A 15,899-nucleotide genomic window follows, 5' to 3' on the forward strand; every position below is an offset into this window, starting at 1 on the left:
TGGAGGAGAGACGACACGGCTAGACCCACTGGACTGCCCCGGGGATGGATCAGCAGGGGGCGCTCTCCCCAGGCAGGCAGGGCTGGCCCTGATGCCCCAGGGCGGCGCTAGGGGGCGCTGGACTGCAGGGAGCGGGGGGGAGGGTTCAGCAGGGGGCGCTCTCCCCCGGCAGCCAGGGCTGGCCCCAATAGCCCAGAGGGGAATAATCTCTAGGAGACACACAAGCAGGTTTTGGCCATCATGACTGGTTCTCTCCCCAGCTCTGGGACAGGAGTGGGGTGTAGTGGTTAGAGCAGCAGGGCTGGGAGCCAGGACTCCTGGGTTCTCTCCCTGGCTCTGGCAAGGACAGGGCTCTGAGCCAGGCCCATCGCGCCAGGGGTGAGGGGAGGGTGCTCTCAGCATAATTGTGGTCTGTGCTGTGGAATGCCAGGAATGCCTCTGAGACCCACAGGCCAGGCTGCATCCTCCCCCTGCTGCCCCCCCCCCCGTCCCCTCATGAAGCATCTGGCCGAGCGTCCCCACCCACACAGCTCAGCGGGCACCAGGCAGGGAGCCTGCCAAAGCCAGGGGAGATGTGCCGGTGGGCAGGAAGGGGGCTGGATACCCCGGTAGATGGGCCTGGCGGGGGGGGGGGGAATCCATCTCCCTGTCCTGTCCTAGGCCTCCCTCTACACGGGCAGTTATTGCCTGTGGGGGTTGATGGAGGTGCCCAGCTCTGGAAGGGGAGCGTGGTCTACTGGTTAGAGTAGGGGGGGGCTGGGTGCCAGGACGCCTGGGTTCTCTCCCCAGCTCTGGGAGAGGAGTGGGGTCTCCTGTTTAGAGAGGGGTGGGGCTCGCAGCCAGGACTCCTGGGTTCTCTCCCCAGCTCTGGGAGGGGAGTGCAGGCTAGTGTTTAGAGAGGGGTGGGGCTGGCAGCCAGGACTCCTGGGTTCTCTCCGCAGCTCTGGGAGGGGAGTGGGGGCTAGTGGTTAGAGGGGGGGCTGGGAGCCAGGGCGCCTGGGTTCTGTCCCCAGCTCTGGAAGGGGAGTGGGGGCTAGTGTTTAGAGAGGGGTGGGGCTGGCAGCCAGGACTCCTGGGTTCTCTCCCCAACTCTGGGAGGGGAGTGGGGGCTAGTGGTTAGAGCCGTGGGACTAACTCAGAGGGAAACATCCCCACAACCCAGTCCCCGTCCCCGGCCAATCTGAAAGATCAAAGTCCCCGAAGGAAAGGCCCGGTCCTAGAATGCCTGGCGGCCCCTCCTCTCCCTTCCTTCCCCCCAACCCTGCACTGTCACTGAAGAGGCAGCGGGAAGGGGGGGCGATCACGCCAGGCCGGCCCCGCAGGTGCCCGCCCATCTCGCCCCCCCCCCCCCCCCCCCCCCCGCAGCCTCCCCGATCCCGACGCGCCAGCTAATTGGTCTGGCAGCCTCCCCCTCGGGCTCGCAGCTCCTGCCAAGAACCCAGGGGCCGGCCGCCTATTTTGGGTGTAAAAGGAGCCGGCCCAGATTCTCAGCACTGGGATATAAATACAGCCGGCCAGGCCCGGCGCCCAGACGCCCCGGTGCCGGGGACCCTCCCATCCCCACCCTCCTCCCTTTCCACCGGACGGGGGCAGTTCGAAATCAGCGGCTGGCGACGATTCCCGTCCCCACGGCGGGCTCAGAGCCTAACCCGGTGCTTACGGCTGCAGCGAGCCAGGCCTGGCCTCGGCGCCGACTGGTGCCGGCAAACCGGGGCAGGGCGCGAATTCGCTCCGGTGCAACTCTCGCTAGGGTGCCGGGCAGTTCTGCGGGCGGAGCGGGGCCTGTTCTAGGAAAGTGTCCTGCAAGATCGAGAACCGTGGGGACTTCTCTCCCGGTACAAAAGGGGCCGTACCCCGGGGGTCGGGGCTATTCCAGCAGCTAGACCCCCCGCCAGCACTTTTAGCGCAGGATAACAGGCCCCCGTCCAGCTCAGCTGGGCTGGGCTAGGCTGCCGTGAGCCAGCAACGCGGGTATCCAAAGCCACACAAAATACCGGCGAGAGCTCGGCTCACACGTAAACCTCCGGACACCCGCCGCCGCTAGAAACCAGCCCCCGTCCGGGGCCCAGCGAGACAAGGACCGAGGTCTTGCCAGTCGCCAGCGTTGCTCAGCAGGCGGCGAGGGGGCAGAGCTGCCGCATCCCGGACTTTGCTCCGATGGAAAGCGAAGCGTAGGGGCGTCTGTTCCCCAGCGGCGCAAACCTGCCTCAGTCCCCCCAGCGGAGCGGCACCAAAAAGCCTTCCCCAGCGGCCGCGCCGGGGGAGCGTCGTGCCCGGTTCCGAGCCGCTTTGGCCAGCGTGCGCCAGGGGGAAATTCCAGCCCCTCTCGCCCCGAACAGACCCCGCTTTGGGGGCTCAAGGCTCCCGCCCGGCCTGGTTCCTCTCCCCCGAATGGCTCCAGATGGCAGGCTCTTTGCCCCGGGCGTGCGAGCAAGACACCGACCCGCCGGAGAGCGGGGTTTCGTTCCCCACCCCACCCGCCCCGCTTCGGCAGAGGATCGCGCCCGCCCGGGAAAGGGAATCGTGTCATGTCACTGCACAGCCCCTCTGCAAAGAAACAAACCGAATTCGGCCTTGCCCCAGGCTGGCCCCCGGGCTCGGACAAGGGGACCCCAGGCTGGCATCCTGCTGAGCATATGGGGGCCCCTGGGGCCGGATAATGGGACCCGCCGCTGCGGATAACAGGACGCCCGGCCTGGCTCCCTGCTGCAGATAACGGGATCTCGGAGGCCAGATAACGGGAACCCCGGGCCAGCCCCCTGCTGCGGATAACGGGACCCCTGGGACCAGATAACGGGACCCCTGGGCTGGCAACACGCTGCGGATAACGGGACCTCTGGGCCAGCTCCCTGCTGCAGATAACGAGACCCCTGGGCCAGCCCCATGCTGCAGATAACGGGACCCCTGGGCTGGCCCCCTGCTGCGGATAACGGGCCCCCCAAGTCGGATCCGGCGCCCGCCTGCGCTGGGGTTACCTGAGCAGGGCCGGAGGAAGGTGTCCGGGCCGGGGAGGTGTTGGCCGCGGAGGGGGCGCAGCTCTCACGGGCTATTGACAAGGCCGAGCTGTGCTCACTGGCCCGGAGAGGCAGCCGGGTGATTATGCAAATTTATGTAAATGTATGCAATTAGATTATTGCATTTTTGGAAGCATCCAGGCCCAAGCCCCCCACCCGCCAGCCGGGTGCCCCCCGGGACAGCGGGGGAAGGGGAAAAGCCAGGCCCCCCGACCCCCCCACATGAGCCCAGGTGCTGCTGGTCCAGCGGCCAAGGAGCTACTGAGCTGCCCCAGGCTGGGGGGAGGTGTCCCGGTGCGCTGGCCCCGCCCACTCCTGAGGCAGCCCACCAATGGCAGGGGAATGGGAACCCACAGCAGCCATGGGATAGGTAAGTGGGGAACGCAGACCACGCCCCCTATAGCATGGGCGGGAGGTGACAGTGAGTGGCAAGGACTATGGCCAATCGGCAGAGGGGACAGGCAGAGAGGGGTGGTGCGAATGGAAGCTGAATGGGGCGCTTTGTGTGAAGCTGGGGGGGAAGGGGAATGGTGGGATCAATGGGGCCCATTGTCTGGGACCCAGAGTGTGGGGGCAGATAGTCATTGGGCCAGCAAAGTGCCCCTTCCCACTGCAGGTGCGGAACCCAGGAGTCCTAGCTCTCAGCCCCCCCTGCTCTACCCAATAGACCCCCCTCCCCTCCCAGAGCCAGGGAGAGAACCCAGGAGTCCTAGCTCCTACCCCCACTCCCCCTCCCCCTCCAACCACTAAACCCCACTCCCCTATCAGAGCCAGGGAGAGAACCCAGGAGTCTTGGCTCCTAGCCCCTCCCCCCAACCACCAGTCACCGCTTCCCTCCCAGAGACAGGGAGAGAACCCAGGAGTCCTGGTTCCCAGCTCCACGTACGCCAACCACTATCCCTCACTCCCCTCCCAGAGCTGGAGGATAGAACCCAGGAGTCCTGGCTCCCAGCCCCCCAACCACCCCCACTCTAACCACTAGACACCACTCCCCTCCCACAGCTGGGAACAGGACCCCAATCTCAGCCTCTCTGTGCCTGGGCCCACCCCTGCAGAGGTCCCAAGCAGCTGCCAGGCTCACCCTCACCAGGCCGGCTCACTCACCCCCTACTGCCCAGCCCCCTGGGCCGGCTCGCTCACCCTCACTGCCCAGCCTGGCAGCTCTAGGTTGCCCTGACCTCTTGTGGCACGAGCTGCCCAGGGGCTGGAGCTGGCTGCTGCCAGGCAGGGGTGGTTCCTCCGCCCGCCGACACAGACCTGCCTGCAATGACACAGCACCAGCTGCTGGGCCGCGGGAGACCGAGCCCTCCGGAGCCAAGCACCAAGCCTGGGGATTCAGTGGATTTGGCTGGCAGGAGGAGCCGGCCTGGCACCCCCCGCACTCCCGGCCCAGCCACTCTGTGCCACCCACACCACCCACACAGCCCCCTGCTGTCGCTCACGCTCGATCCCCAGCATCGGGAGGGAACCCGTTAGTGTTGGCCTGCGATAGCGACCCTCAGGCCTGGGGTCTTCCCATGCCACCAAGAGGGGACACACCCTGCTGCCAGGCTCAGGGGCGCCATGGCAAAACTGGGGCTACATTATAAGCTCCCTCCCACCCGTTGTCCAGTTAGACTGAGCGATCATTGCTTTGTGTGTGTCCAGGGCAGCGCCCGGCGCGACAGGGCCCCAATCTTGGCGACTCTGTGTCTGGGTAGTGCCCGGCCCGACAGGGCCCCAATTTCGGACTCTGTGTCTGGGTAGTGCCCAGCGTGATGCTGTACCCACACACGCCTCTGCCCACACCATACCCACAATCCCACGCTGCATTGTGATGTCACTCTCACCCCGAGGATTCTCCCTGGTGCCCGGCGCATTAGGGATGAGAACGGGCAGAACTTGTCACACCGGGCTGCGCCATGGTGCTCCTGGCTGTCCTCATGCTGGGGGCCTGGCTGGCGGTGGGTGCCGGGGGCTGCCTGCAGTGCGACCGGCAGATCCGCAGCACCCTGGAATCGCTCCGCACCAGCCTGGTGCCCCGGCAGATCCGCGACAGCCGCCTGCAGGCGAGGGCCCAGGCCCTGCTGCGCGGCATGGAGGGCGGCTTCTTCCGCCACTATGCCACCAGCCAGTTTGCGGGCACGGCTGGTATGGGGCACAGCCCAGAGACCTCCAGGGGGCACGACTAGGGGTATCCAGGGGCCACAGCCCACGGGTATCTAGCGGGCACGGTCTGGGGAAGGACTCTGCAAGGATAGGGGGAGTCATAGGGCAGAAGGGATGAGGTTGAATCCACCAACGCTCCACTCTCCCCTCTGTACCCAACACCCCCTCACACACACACCCACTCTGCCCTGGCAGTCAGGGCTGGCCCCAGGGCAGCGCTAGGGGGCGCTGTGCTGCAGGGGGCAGGATGAGGGGCAGGCTCCCCACTCCGATGTTTTCTCCCCCTCAGCTTTGAGCAGCATCAACGCCCTGATCCACCGCGTGAGGCTGACGGCAGCTGGCCTGGAACGAAGCGCCCTAACAGGTGACAGCCCCGCGCCCTACAGTGCCACCAGCACCCCACAGTCCTGCACCCCACAGCACCACCAGTGCCTCACAGTGCCAAGCCCCACAGAACCCCACAGTCCCGCACCCCACAGCAACACACAGCTCTGTGACCTCAGCACCCCACAGAGGCCCACAGCCCCACGCCCCCCACAGTGCCCCACGCCCCCAGCACCCCACAGCCCTGCACCCCACTAGCCCCGCGCCCCCAGCACCCCACACTGCCCCCTGCTGAGACAGGCAAGGCTGGGATAGCTGGGAGCGTCCCCTCAGAGCCAGCACACCCCCCCCCGCTCCCCACAGCGCCCCCCCACCACCAGAGTCACTCCCCCATCTGTCCCCAGACCAGGCCCTGCTGGACGCGCTGGTCGCTTACAGGCGCAGAACGACCATGGAGCTGAAATCGGCTCTGAAGGAGCATCAGGCAAAAGGTACCAGCTCCTGGGGGAGGCTCTGTCCCTCTGCCCTGGGCCCCTCCCCCTTCCTCCAGTTCCCGCCCCCCCCCCAAATCCCCTGGTTCTGCGGGGCCCTTCAGTCACAGTCTGGGGCTATGATCGGTTTCTCTCTCTGTCTCTCCCCAGCTTGTAACCCCAAAACCTGTGGTAAGTCAACTTTCCATCGCTGGTCAGGGAACGGGGCAGGGAGCCTGTCCCCCGGGGGGGGACCACCCCGATCCGGCCCCAGGGGGAGGAACTGGCTGGCTCAGGGGGGGCAGGGAATGGGGCAGGTGTCAGTGGGGGGCGGGGGCTGGCTGGGGGCCTGCCCGGGGGTTTCACTTTTTCCCCCTTCCCAGGCTGGCTCTACTATGACGTCTTCGACTGCACCCATTGCAGGAAGGCCAAAGCCGTGTGTTTGAAGCAGCACCACTGTCTTGGTAGGGGGGGTGTCAGGGGGTAGAGGGATGGGGGGGCAGGGAGAGGTCGGGGGGGCCATGGGCAGATGAGCATGACATCCAGCGGGCCATGGATTGCAGGGTCGGGGAGGGGGGGCATGGGGGCTCACGCAGGGCCATGGGGTGCAGGGTCAGGGAGGGGCAGGCACCCAAGTCGGGCGGGTGTCGTGACTGGGTCAGCGCTGGGGGACGCAGACAGCAGGCATGCGGGGGGGGGGTACTTGGGAGGGGCCTTCAGCTCTGTCAGCTGCTAACTCCCCTCCCCAACACAGTGGACTCCCAGGCCCGGCTCTCCCTCCGGTACTGGCCCCCAGCCCCCGGCCCAGCCATCGCCCGGACCGGTGTCTCCGTGGTGCTGTGCATGGGTGCCCTGCTCTTCCTGGCGCTGAGCGTCGCGTGAGTGTGAGAGGAACCCTCCTCCCCCGCACCAGAGCCAGCCGCATCCCCGAGACCTCCCTGAGCCGGCCGGCCGCATCCCCCGTGCCCCCCACCCCGAACCAGCTGGCCGGCCGCAACCCCCCTGCACCCCCCCCCAGAGCCGGCCGGCCGCATCACCCTCTGCCCCCCAGAGCCAGCCACATCCCTTGCGCCACCCGCCAGATCCAGCCGCATCCCCCTTTGCCCCCCAGAGCCGCCTGCATCCCCTGCGCCCTCCCCCAGAGCCAGCCACATCCCCTGCCCCTTCCCCCAGAGCCGGCCAGCCACCTCCCCCTTTGCCCCCAGAGCCACCTGCATACCCCGTGCGCCCCCCCCCTCCCCAAAATCTGGCCACATCCCCCATGACGCCCCCCAGAGCCGGCCACATCCCCCGTACTCCCCCAGAGCCGCCTGCAATCCACCCCCTGAGCCGGCAGCATCCCCCTTTGCCCCCCCGAGCCGGCCGCATCCCCCGCAACCCTCCCCCAGAGCCGGCCGCATCTCCCGCAAGCATTGGGTCGCTGTCCAGGCCCGTCTGACTCTGTCTCTCACCCCCCAGGGCTGTCACCTACTGGAGGAACCAGCAGTCCCTCAGGCAGTAGGACCCACATTCCCCACACACACCCCCCGTCCCAGCAGCAGGCTGGGGACGGGGCTGGACAGACGCTGGAGCCGCCATGGTGGAGATCATAGACAGGGGCGCTAGCTCCGGCTGTCAGCCCCCAGCCCCCCAGATCGCAGATCCCCTCCCACCCCCCGCTCCACTCCAGCTGGAAATTAAACACAGACAACAAGGTTTTGAGTCCTGGCTCCCAGCCCCCCCAGCCACTAGACCCCACTCCCCTCACAGAGCCGGAGAGAGGAGCCAGGAGTCCTGGCTCCTAGCCACCCTGCTTTAACCACTAGACCCCAGTCCCAGTGAGGACTCTATGTACAAACGACACGAGTATTTTATTTCCAGGCTTACACGGGGGAAGCCATGGGGCCTGGCATGCCCAGGGGGGTGAGGGGTTGGGTCCTGCTGCCCCCACCTTCCTCCCCAGCTGGGCTGGGGGGTCCGGATCCCGCTGCCCCTTTCTCAATCCCTCACCTGGCTAGCACTCCAACCACCTGCCCCGTCTGGCCCAGGCCCTGTTCTCCAGCTACCTGCGGTGTCGGTAGCATACACAGTACCTAGGGGAGAGTGGCTGTTAGGGTCTGCCTTCTGCCCATGCCCCCCCGGACTCCTGGGTTCTATCCCTGGCTCTGGAAGGGGAGTGGGGTCTAGTGGTTAGAGCAGGGGGGACTGGGAACCAGAACTCCTGGGTTCCATCCCCAATTCAGATTCCCCCCAAGTGCTGGGTGGGGTCACCCTACTTTCAGTATCTGTGGTGAGCCCTGAGGGGTAGAGGCCCCCTGAATCTGCCTCAGTTGGGGGGCAATCCCAGGTTTTGGGGTGCATGCGGATGGGGGCAGGATGCCGAGGGGGCAAAGGGGGGGAATATGGGAGTTGGGCATCAGAGGCAGGGAATGTGGGGTACCCAGGGCAATCCCCCCATCCTGAGCCCCCAAGTCTGCCTCTCCATCCCAGCTCCCCAAGTCCAGGGAGGGCACTCACAGCAGGGCGGCCGAGGCCAGCAGCACAGATTGGCAGACCAGGAAGAGATAGAGGGTGATTTCCTTCCTCTCCGCGTCCCGCGGGTCCTCCTCTGGGGACAGAGAGGGGATGAGCCCTGAGCATGCCCCACAGCCCCCCACACCTCCATCCCATGGACCAGCAGCCCCCTGATTCACCCCACAGCCCCCAACCCCCAGTACCCCACACCACCTGCTAAGCCCCCCCTTCACCCCACTGCCCATCAGCCCCCCCTTCACCCCACATCCCTTGCTGCCCGCCCCCACTGCCCAGCCCCCCGCCCCGAACCCCCGGCAGCAGCTACCTCCGCAGAGCTCCCCGTCGAAGCACTGGGCGCTGATGCGAAGGCAGGTCCAGCAGTCGAGAACTGGCCCCTCCGTAACCGCTGGGATGGGGAAAGGAGGGGGACCAGGTCAGGGACCCATGGGGAGACCCCGCCCTGCCCTCCAGGGGATGCCAGCTCCCACCCGGCCCCAGGGGCAGGGAAAGGGGCAGGGGGTGGCCACACTCACTGCAGTCCTCGGAGCAGGCTGTGGGGGAAGCACAGACAGACACAGCGTTAGAGCCCCACTCCCATTGGGCACTCCCTGCCCCCCACACCCCTCAGAACTCTCCACCCACCCAGAGGGCCCTACCCTGATCTCAGGGACCCTGAACTGAGATCTCCCCGCTCCCCCACAATGCTACTTGCATCCCATGGGGCTGGAAACAGGGGGCCCCTGGCTGGCCCATGGAGTGCGGGGGGGCAGCCCATCTCCAGGGGCACTTACCCAAGTCAGCGAAGCTCTCCAGGGTCTCTCGGAGGCGGGTTCGCAGGGAGTCGCGGTGCTGGGCCAGCGTCAGCTGCAGCAGGTGAACCCCTGGGGGACAGACGGACATTTCTGGGGAGAAGCCAGCCCTACACACACCAACACCAGCTGAGATGGGAGGCACCTGTGACGTGGTGCACCTCAGCTCCGGAGACCCCCAGCCCCACTGCCGCCCCCCACCTCCCCGCCACTGCCGGCTCCTGCCCAGCGTCCCTGCCCCCCGGAACCTCCAGCCCTGCCCCTCCCCACAGCCTGGGCCCCTCTCAGCCCCCCAGATCTAACCCCCCCACACACACGCTCACCTTTCCAAGGCGTCTCCTTGAGAGCCCTCAGCCAGCTGGTCAGAGCAGCTTTCACAGCCAGCACCCCACGGACATCTGTACAGGGAATCAAGGGGTTGGGGGAGTGCTCTCTGCCCCCCAGCAGTTCCGCCGGTGCCCCTCACTCCTGACCCACAGTCCCTGCTAGCCTGGACCTGGGCTCCCCGCCCAGCCCTGACGGTGCCCCTCGCTCTCGACCCGCAGCCCCTGCTAGCCCAGCCCTGTGCCCCCCGCAGCTCTGCTGGTGCCGCTCACTCCTGACCCGCAGCCCCCTGCTGTCCCAGCCCAGGTGCCCCAGCGGGAGGGGCCGCGCACCCAGCACCCGGTGGTGTTTCTCTGGCAGGTGGGTGCTGTAGAGGCGCTCAAAGGCCTGGACTTGGCGCTGAATTAGGGCATCCCGGTCGGGCACCTCAGAGGGTACCACCTCCCGCAGCAGCACCCCCAGCCCCCGCAGGAAGGGCCGGTCGCAGTGCAGGCAACCGCCCGCCCCCCAGGGGCGCAGCAGGAGGAGGAGGAGGAGCAGGAGGGAGCAGGACATGCCCACAGATCCCCGGCCCTGCTGTGACCTCATCACCCAGGCAACATCACAGAGCCACAGGGGCAGAGTATTCCCTGGGTGGGGAGAAAATGATGTCAGAGGCAGAAGAAGGGGTTAAAAGGAGTTGGTGGCAGCACAGGAAATGATGTCACAAACAGATGTGGGATCTAATGAGGAGTGGGTGTAGAACAGGAAGTGATGTCGGAGGCAGAGGCTAGGGCTGAAGAAGAATTGACGGCAATCAGGAAGTGATGTCGGAGGCAGAACAGGAAGTGATCTTTGCAGCAGAAGGGGGCTGCGAAAGGATTAGAGACAGAACAGGAAGTGATGTCGGAAGCAGAAAGGGGGCCCAGAGGTGGACTGAGGCAGAATGGGGAGTGATGCAGGATTGCCGACCCTTGACCTTGATCACCATCCTGGGATTTTGGTCCCCCCTGCGCCAGGAGTTGCCCTGTTCCCGCGGGCGCCGGACCCCAGCCCTGGCCCCGGGGCCGCAGGAGGAAGGGCCGGGTTGAGACACAAGCCAGTGCCAGGGAGCTGGCTGGAGAAGTCGTTCGAACTCTCCCACGCTCGTCAACCCACTGGCGAGGGGCCCATCTCGGGGGGCGGGCCCAGGGCGAAGCCCGGAGAGCTCAGCGCCTCCGTGAAAGGCTTGGACAGCGGCGGCCTGGGCGGCTGCCTGAGCGTGACGGGGCAAGTGCGGCCACTGAGCACGTCGGGGAAACTGAGGCACGCGTGGGCTTTGTAAAACCACTACCGAAAATGCCCCCCCTTGGCCAGGAGAGACCCGAGGCGACCTGGGATGTGACGTCAGCGGCAGAAGAGGAAGTGATGTCAGTCGCCGAAGAGGGGGCGGCCGAGGCCGTGCGGCAGAGCCGGAAGTGACGTCAGAGGCAGCCGCGGCCCGAGGCAGGCGCGGCGGTTGCCGGGGCGATGCTGGTGCTGGCGCTCCTGGCGCTGCCCCTGCTGGCCCCGGGCGCCGCCCCCTGCCTGCGCTGCTGGCCCGACGCCGCCCGCCACGTCCGCTACGACGTGCGGCTGCTGCTGGGGGCGGCGCGGCCCGGGGCGGCCGCGGGGCTGGAGGGGGGGCTCAGCGCGCTCCTCTTGGGGGGGGACCCCGGCGTCCGGATCATGGGTGAGGGGCGGGGCGTGGGACCCCCCCGCCGCCCCCGCGCTGCCCCCCACCGAGACCCCTTCCGCCGACTCCCCACGGGGACCCCTGCTGAGCCCCCCGGCTTCCCCCTAACAGCTTGTGGCGAGCCCCCCCACTCACGGCTCCCCTAGCTCCGCCCCTTCCCCGCAGCCCGGCGCCCCCTGCGCGCCCCCGCAGCCCGGCGCCCCCCGCTCCGCGCCCCCCGTGCGCCCCCTGCTGAGCCCCCCCCCCGCCCCGCTCCCTGCAGCCCGGCGCCCCCTGCTGAGCTCCCGCTCCGCGCCCCCCGTGCGCCCCCTGCGGGCCCCGCTCCCCGCAGCCCAGCGCCCCCTGTGGGCCCCCCTGCGGGCCCTCCCGCCCCCGCAGCCCGGCGCCCCCTGCGCGCCCCCGCAGCCCGGCGCCCCCCGCTCCGCGCTCCCCGCAGCCCGGCGCCCCCGCTGAGCCCCCGCCCCGCTCCCCGCAGCCCGGCGCCCCCTGCTGAGCCCCCGCTCCGCGCCCCCCGTGCGCCCCCTGCGGGCCCTCCCGCTCCCTGCAGCCCAGCGCCCCCTGCGGGCCCTCCCGCTCCCTGCAGCCCAGCGCCCCCTGCGGGCCCTCCCGCTCCCCGCAGCCCAGCGCCCCCCTCGCCCTGCTCCCTGCAGCACAGCGCCCCCTTGAGTCAGGACGAGGTGGGTGCTGCAGGGGTTGACGGGCAGCAAACCTCTCCTCTGTACGGCCACAGAGCGGGAGCGCCTGGAGCGAGAAGCCGGGAAGCTCTTCTATCGCCTGGACCAGATCATCACCCGCAACCGGCAGGGTGAGCGCCGGGGCCGCCAGCCAGGGGCCCAGCCCCTCCTCCGCCTGCCCTGTCTGCCCCGGCCTGAGGGCTTGCCTTCCCCTCCCAGAGCTGGGGAGAGAACCCAGGAGTCCTGGCTCCCAGCCCCCCACACCCCCGCAGTAACTAAGGGATGACAGAAGTTGGGACTTTTGCCCTTTTTGATCTGAGCCATTAGTCGAAATTCAGGGTCTTGTGGCCCGTTGCCAATCAGAGAAGATACTGAGCCCAAGTCTAAGGCCAGCGGGAACGGTCAGATCGTCTGGCCGGTTCGCCCCACTGAGTAGCACAGGCCAGTGCCCTGCCCCCAAGCACTGAATTAGACCAAATCGGTGCTGGAAGTGCAGTCAGGTAACTTTGGGCCGATCCCCTTTCGTCAGTCGCATCCTGTCCCCCTTGCAACTCGAGCACCAGCCAGGGAGGGAGAAGGTCCCGTGGCCCCTGAACACCACAGGAGATGGGCTCTTTGCTCACAATCCCATGCCTCCTCCCTCACAGCCCTGTGCCTAAAAGCTCTCCTGGGTGATTTGTTCTCTCACGCGCCTGGGTCTCTGTTGGGGGCTTCGTTGTTGCCTTTGCCCGCTTCTCTTTCCCTCTCCCCTAACATATGACCCAGCCCAGCCCCAGCAGTGGCCTTCCCGGGGCCACAGGGCAGACCCCACCGCCAGGACGGGGGGGAGGGTTCCCATTACTGGAGGGACTCCACCTCCCTGTGGGACGTCGCCAGAGGCCATCTCCTAGCTGCGTCTACCCCAGGGGCTAGGTTGGCCCAGCCTCGGCACACACGGGGGGTGGGGGGAGCGACATTGCCCTGAGTTTTAACCATGGCCTGCGCTCGAGTGGCCTCGTAGGAGTGGGTCAGCTCCGGGCCGAGCACGGTGCTTCCTTTCCAGCTGTGCACAGGGGCCGGCCCTGGCTCAAATAAGGCGTGTGACACCCGGCACCCCCCACCCCCAACTCCTCCCCTCCCCTGCTCCTGCCTGCAGATCCAGAGCGCCTGATGAAGGAGGCAGCGCTTGAAAAGCAGAACTTCACCCACCGCCTGAAAGCAGCGTCTGCAGCCATCCGGCAGCAAGGTACCCGCCGCACCCGCCCGCTGCCCAAGCCAGTGCCCCTCACTCCTGACCCGCAGCCTCTGCTAGCCCGACCCCGGGCTCCCCCCATCTCCACCGGTGCCCCTCACTCCCGACCCGCAGCCCTGGCTAGCCCGGCCCCGGGCTCCCCCCAGCTCCGCCGGTGCCCCTCAGTCCCAACCCGGTGCCCCGGCTAGCCCGGCCCCGGACTCCCCCCAGCTCCGCCGGTGCCCCTCACTCCTGACCCGCAGCCCCGGCTAGCCCGGCCCCAGACTCCCCCCAGCTCCACCGGTGCCCCTCACTCCTGGGTTCTCTGCCCGCTCTGGGAGGAGGGTGGGATCTAGTGGTTAGAGCAGGGAAGCTGGGAGCCAGGACTCTTGGGTTCTCTCCCTGGCTCCGGATTCCTGGGTTCCATCCTGTGGGGGGCGGGGCAGAGGGCACAAGGGAGCTGGATTAGGGGTCAGGGCCGTTCTGCCTGCTCTGATCCGTGTCTCTCTCTCCGCAGTGTGCAGCACGTCCTGTGGTGAGTCCGGCCGGCGGCTGCCTCCTGGGGGGGTGGGCAGCTGCAGCCCCTGGAGCCCAAACCCACCACTCGTGCCCTGGGCCAGCCACCAAGTGGGGCTGGATCCACCCCCCAATGCTGGGCCCTGGGGAGGGGCCCCCAGGAATGCCCTCTGGGGGCATCTCTCTAATGGGGTCCCCCCCCAACAGGCAGGCCTGAGCCCTTCGATTTGTCTGAGTGCGACAGCTGTCAACGCCTCCAAGCTCGGTGCAGGGACCGGAGGGTCTGCGCAGGTAACCCCCAACACCCCCAACCCCCTGAACCCCAAACCCCCACACATCCCAGCCCCCGAACCCTGACATTCCCCCCATGCCCTGCACTCCCCATGGCCCCCAAACCCTCACAGCAGCTCCCCCAAACCCCAACACCCCCCAGGCCCCTATGCCCCTCACAGTTCCCCTGAACTCTGGAACCTCCCCAAATCCTCGCACAGCTCCCCCAAAACCCCAGCCCCCTGCCCCAACCCTTCCCTACACCCCCAGCCCCAAACCCCAACACCCCCAAAATTCCCCTGAACCCCAGCATCCTCCACAGCCCCCTGAACTCCCCCAACCCTTTTTCCAGTCTCCCCCCCCACACCCTGTTCACCCTCTAGTACCCCCCACAGCCTTATAGTTCAATCTCCCCACAGCCCCCCTGAACTCCCCCCACAACCTCCCAAACCTCAGCACCCCCTACCCCCCTGAATTCTCCCCAGCCTCTCCATTACCCTCCAGTGCCCCCCATGGCCTCCCAAACCCTTCAACCCCCTGTGCCCCCCTTCAAGACCCCCAACCCCCTTTTTGCCTCCAATTCCCACCCCACACCTGGCCAGGCACCCCAACTCCTGCCCCCTTTTTCCCCCCAGGCGCTGCTGTGATCCTGGCTGTGGGGCTGAGCCTGGTGGGACTGGTGCTGGGAGCTGCAGTGGGGTGAGTGGGGATCAGACAGAGGCAGGGGGCGGAGAGGGAAGTGGGACCCAGGCGTCCTGGGGAAAGGGACTGGAGATGGGCCCTGATCCAACCCTAAGGCTGGGGGCTGGTGGAGAGGGGGGTGGGGAATGGGGCCACTCCCCTCTAGGGGGCGCTGGCTCCGGTCTGGGTGGGGGCTCGCTGGCTGTGGGAGGTGGGATGGGGCCACTCCCCTCCAAGGGGGGCTGGCTTCTGTCTGGAGGGGAAGGGGGCTGGCTGGGAGGCACCAGCCTGAGACCCCTGGCCCCGGGACAGGGCCTTCCTTTGTTACAGGAGGCGAGCAAGGCTGGCGGGCGGCACAGAGGCTGAGAAGGGGCTGGCGGCAGGCAGGACAGAGCCCCCCGCGGAGCTGGGGAATGGGGCCCCCATGGAGCAAGGGGACGGGGCCCCTGCAGACTTGGGGAATGGGGCCCCCACGGAACAAGGGGACGGGGCCCCCACAGGCTTGAGGAATGGGACCCGCATGGAGCCAGGAGATGGAGCCCCCGCAGACTTGGGGAATGGGACCCCCGCGGAGCAAGGGGACAGGGCCCCCGCAGAGTCAGGGGACGGGGTTCCCATGGACTTGTGGAATGGCACCCCCATGGAGCAGGGGGACGGGACTCATTAAATGTTGGCGTCTTTTCCCATCCCGGCTTTTCTGGAGAATGTGACTGAGCTGCTCCCCCAACTGAAATCCCCAGCTGACGGGCCCCTCTACTCCGGTATCCCATGTCCCCCAGCCCCACGGGCCCCTCTACTCCGGTATCCCGCCTCCCTCACCCCCACAGGTCCCTCTACCCTGTATCCCGCTTCCGCCAACCCCATGAGCCCCTCTCCTCCAGTATCCAGCCTCCCCCAGCCCCCTCTACCCCACCTCCCTCAGTCCCACGGGCCCATCTACCCCAGTATCTGGCCTCCTCTAGCCCCCTCTACCCCAGTATCCTGCCCTCTTCAGCCCCACAGGTCCCACTACCCTGCCCCTCCTCCCCAAGCCCAATAGGCCCATCTACCTGGTATCCCACCCCCCTTGATCTCACACCCCTGTTGGCAAACACCCTGCCTGACCGCAGGGCTCGCCCTGAAGCCAGCTGTGAGATGAGATTAACCGAGACCCTCTCCCCAGCCCCTACCTCCCCCCACATACTCAGATATCTCATGTGATATCTCTTGATACATACGCATGCCCCAGCCCCTCCTGCCTGGCCAATGCCCTGGAACACCCCCCTGCCGCCCC

General features: G+C 67.4%; 3 protein-coding genes across 5 annotated transcripts; 2 read left to right on the forward strand and 1 right to left on the reverse strand.

The window, feature by feature from the left end:
- Positions 1-4,915: 4,915 nt before the first annotated feature.
- On the forward strand, positions 4,916-7,457 carry IZUMO2 (IZUMO family member 2). The gene is made up of 7 exons (XM_077840794.1): positions 4,916-5,144; positions 5,452-5,526; positions 5,891-5,977; positions 6,128-6,148; positions 6,340-6,420; positions 6,711-6,834; positions 7,415-7,457. Exons 1-7 carry the CDS (start codon positions 4,916-4,918, stop codon positions 7,455-7,457), a joined length of 660 nt encoding a protein of 219 aa, XP_077696920.1.
- A 456-nt stretch (positions 7,458-7,913) lies between these two features.
- On the reverse strand, positions 7,914-10,137 carry IZUMO3 (IZUMO family member 3). Its single transcript, XM_077840795.1, has 7 exons — positions 9,915-10,137; positions 9,582-9,656; positions 9,241-9,330; positions 8,983-9,000; positions 8,775-8,855; positions 8,453-8,543; positions 7,914-8,028 (listed from the first exon to the last, which is right to left on the reverse strand). Exons 1-7 carry the CDS (start codon positions 10,135-10,137, stop codon positions 7,998-8,000), a joined length of 609 nt encoding a protein of 202 aa, XP_077696921.1. The 3' UTR covers positions 7,914-7,997.
- A 1,606-nt stretch (positions 10,138-11,743) lies between these two features.
- On the forward strand, positions 11,744-15,312 carry LOC144279054 (uncharacterized). 3 transcript variants are annotated; one of them, XM_077840492.1, is made up of 6 exons: positions 11,744-12,080; positions 13,085-13,174; positions 13,677-13,694; positions 13,883-13,966; positions 14,581-14,644; positions 14,939-15,312. In XM_077840492.1, the coding sequence occupies exons 2-6, from the start codon at positions 13,099-13,101 to the stop codon at positions 15,291-15,293; spliced, it is 597 nt and encodes a 198-aa protein (XP_077696618.1). In that variant the 5' UTR covers positions 11,744-12,080; positions 13,085-13,098; the 3' UTR covers positions 15,294-15,312. The 3 variants fall into 3 exon arrangements, with proteins under 3 accessions (XP_077696618.1, XP_077696619.1, XP_077696620.1); XM_077840493.1 differs by having other exon boundaries at positions 14,957-15,312; XM_077840494.1 differs by lacking the exon at positions 13,883-13,966.
- The last annotated feature ends 587 nt before the right edge of the window (positions 15,313-15,899 follow it).

The sequence above is a fragment of the Eretmochelys imbricata genome, chromosome 23 (genome assembly GCF_965152235.1).
Source record: "Eretmochelys imbricata isolate rEreImb1 chromosome 23, rEreImb1.hap1, whole genome shotgun sequence".
Classification (NCBI taxonomy): domain Eukaryota; kingdom Metazoa; phylum Chordata; order Testudines; family Cheloniidae; genus Eretmochelys; species Eretmochelys imbricata.

Excerpts from the sequence above, each read along its gene's own strand:
- IZUMO3 (XM_077840795.1), bottom strand. The coding sequence starts at position 10,137 with ATGTCCTGCTCCCTCCTGCTCCTCCTCCTCCTCCTGCTGCGCCCCTGG. Across the intron at positions 9,331-9,581 it reads CAAGGAGACGCCTTGGAAAG|GGGTTCACCTGCTGCAGCTG; the intron begins GTGAGCGTGTGT and ends TCTGTCCCCCAG. Across the intron at positions 8,544-8,774 it reads CGACGGGGAGCTCTGCGGAG|AGGAGGACCCGCGGGACGCG; the intron begins GTAGCTGCTGCC and ends CTCTGTCCCCAG.
- LOC144279054 (XM_077840492.1), top strand. The coding sequence starts at position 13,099 with ATGAAGGAGGCAGCGCTTGAAAAGCAGAACTTCACCCACCGCCTGAAA. Across the intron at positions 13,967-14,580 it reads GGACCGGAGGGTCTGCGCAG|GCGCTGCTGTGATCCTGGCT; the intron begins GTAACCCCCAAC and ends TTTTCCCCCCAG. Across the intron at positions 14,645-14,938 it reads GTGCTGGGAGCTGCAGTGGG|GGCCTTCCTTTGTTACAGGA; the intron begins GTGAGTGGGGAT and ends GCCCCGGGACAG.
- IZUMO2 (XM_077840794.1), top strand. The coding sequence starts at position 4,916 with ATGGTGCTCCTGGCTGTCCTCATGCTGGGGGCCTGGCTGGCGGTGGGT. Across the intron at positions 5,527-5,890 it reads GGAACGAAGCGCCCTAACAG|ACCAGGCCCTGCTGGACGCG; the intron begins GTGACAGCCCCG and ends ATCTGTCCCCAG. Across the intron at positions 6,149-6,339 it reads TTGTAACCCCAAAACCTGTG|GCTGGCTCTACTATGACGTC; the intron begins GTAAGTCAACTT and ends CCCCCTTCCCAG.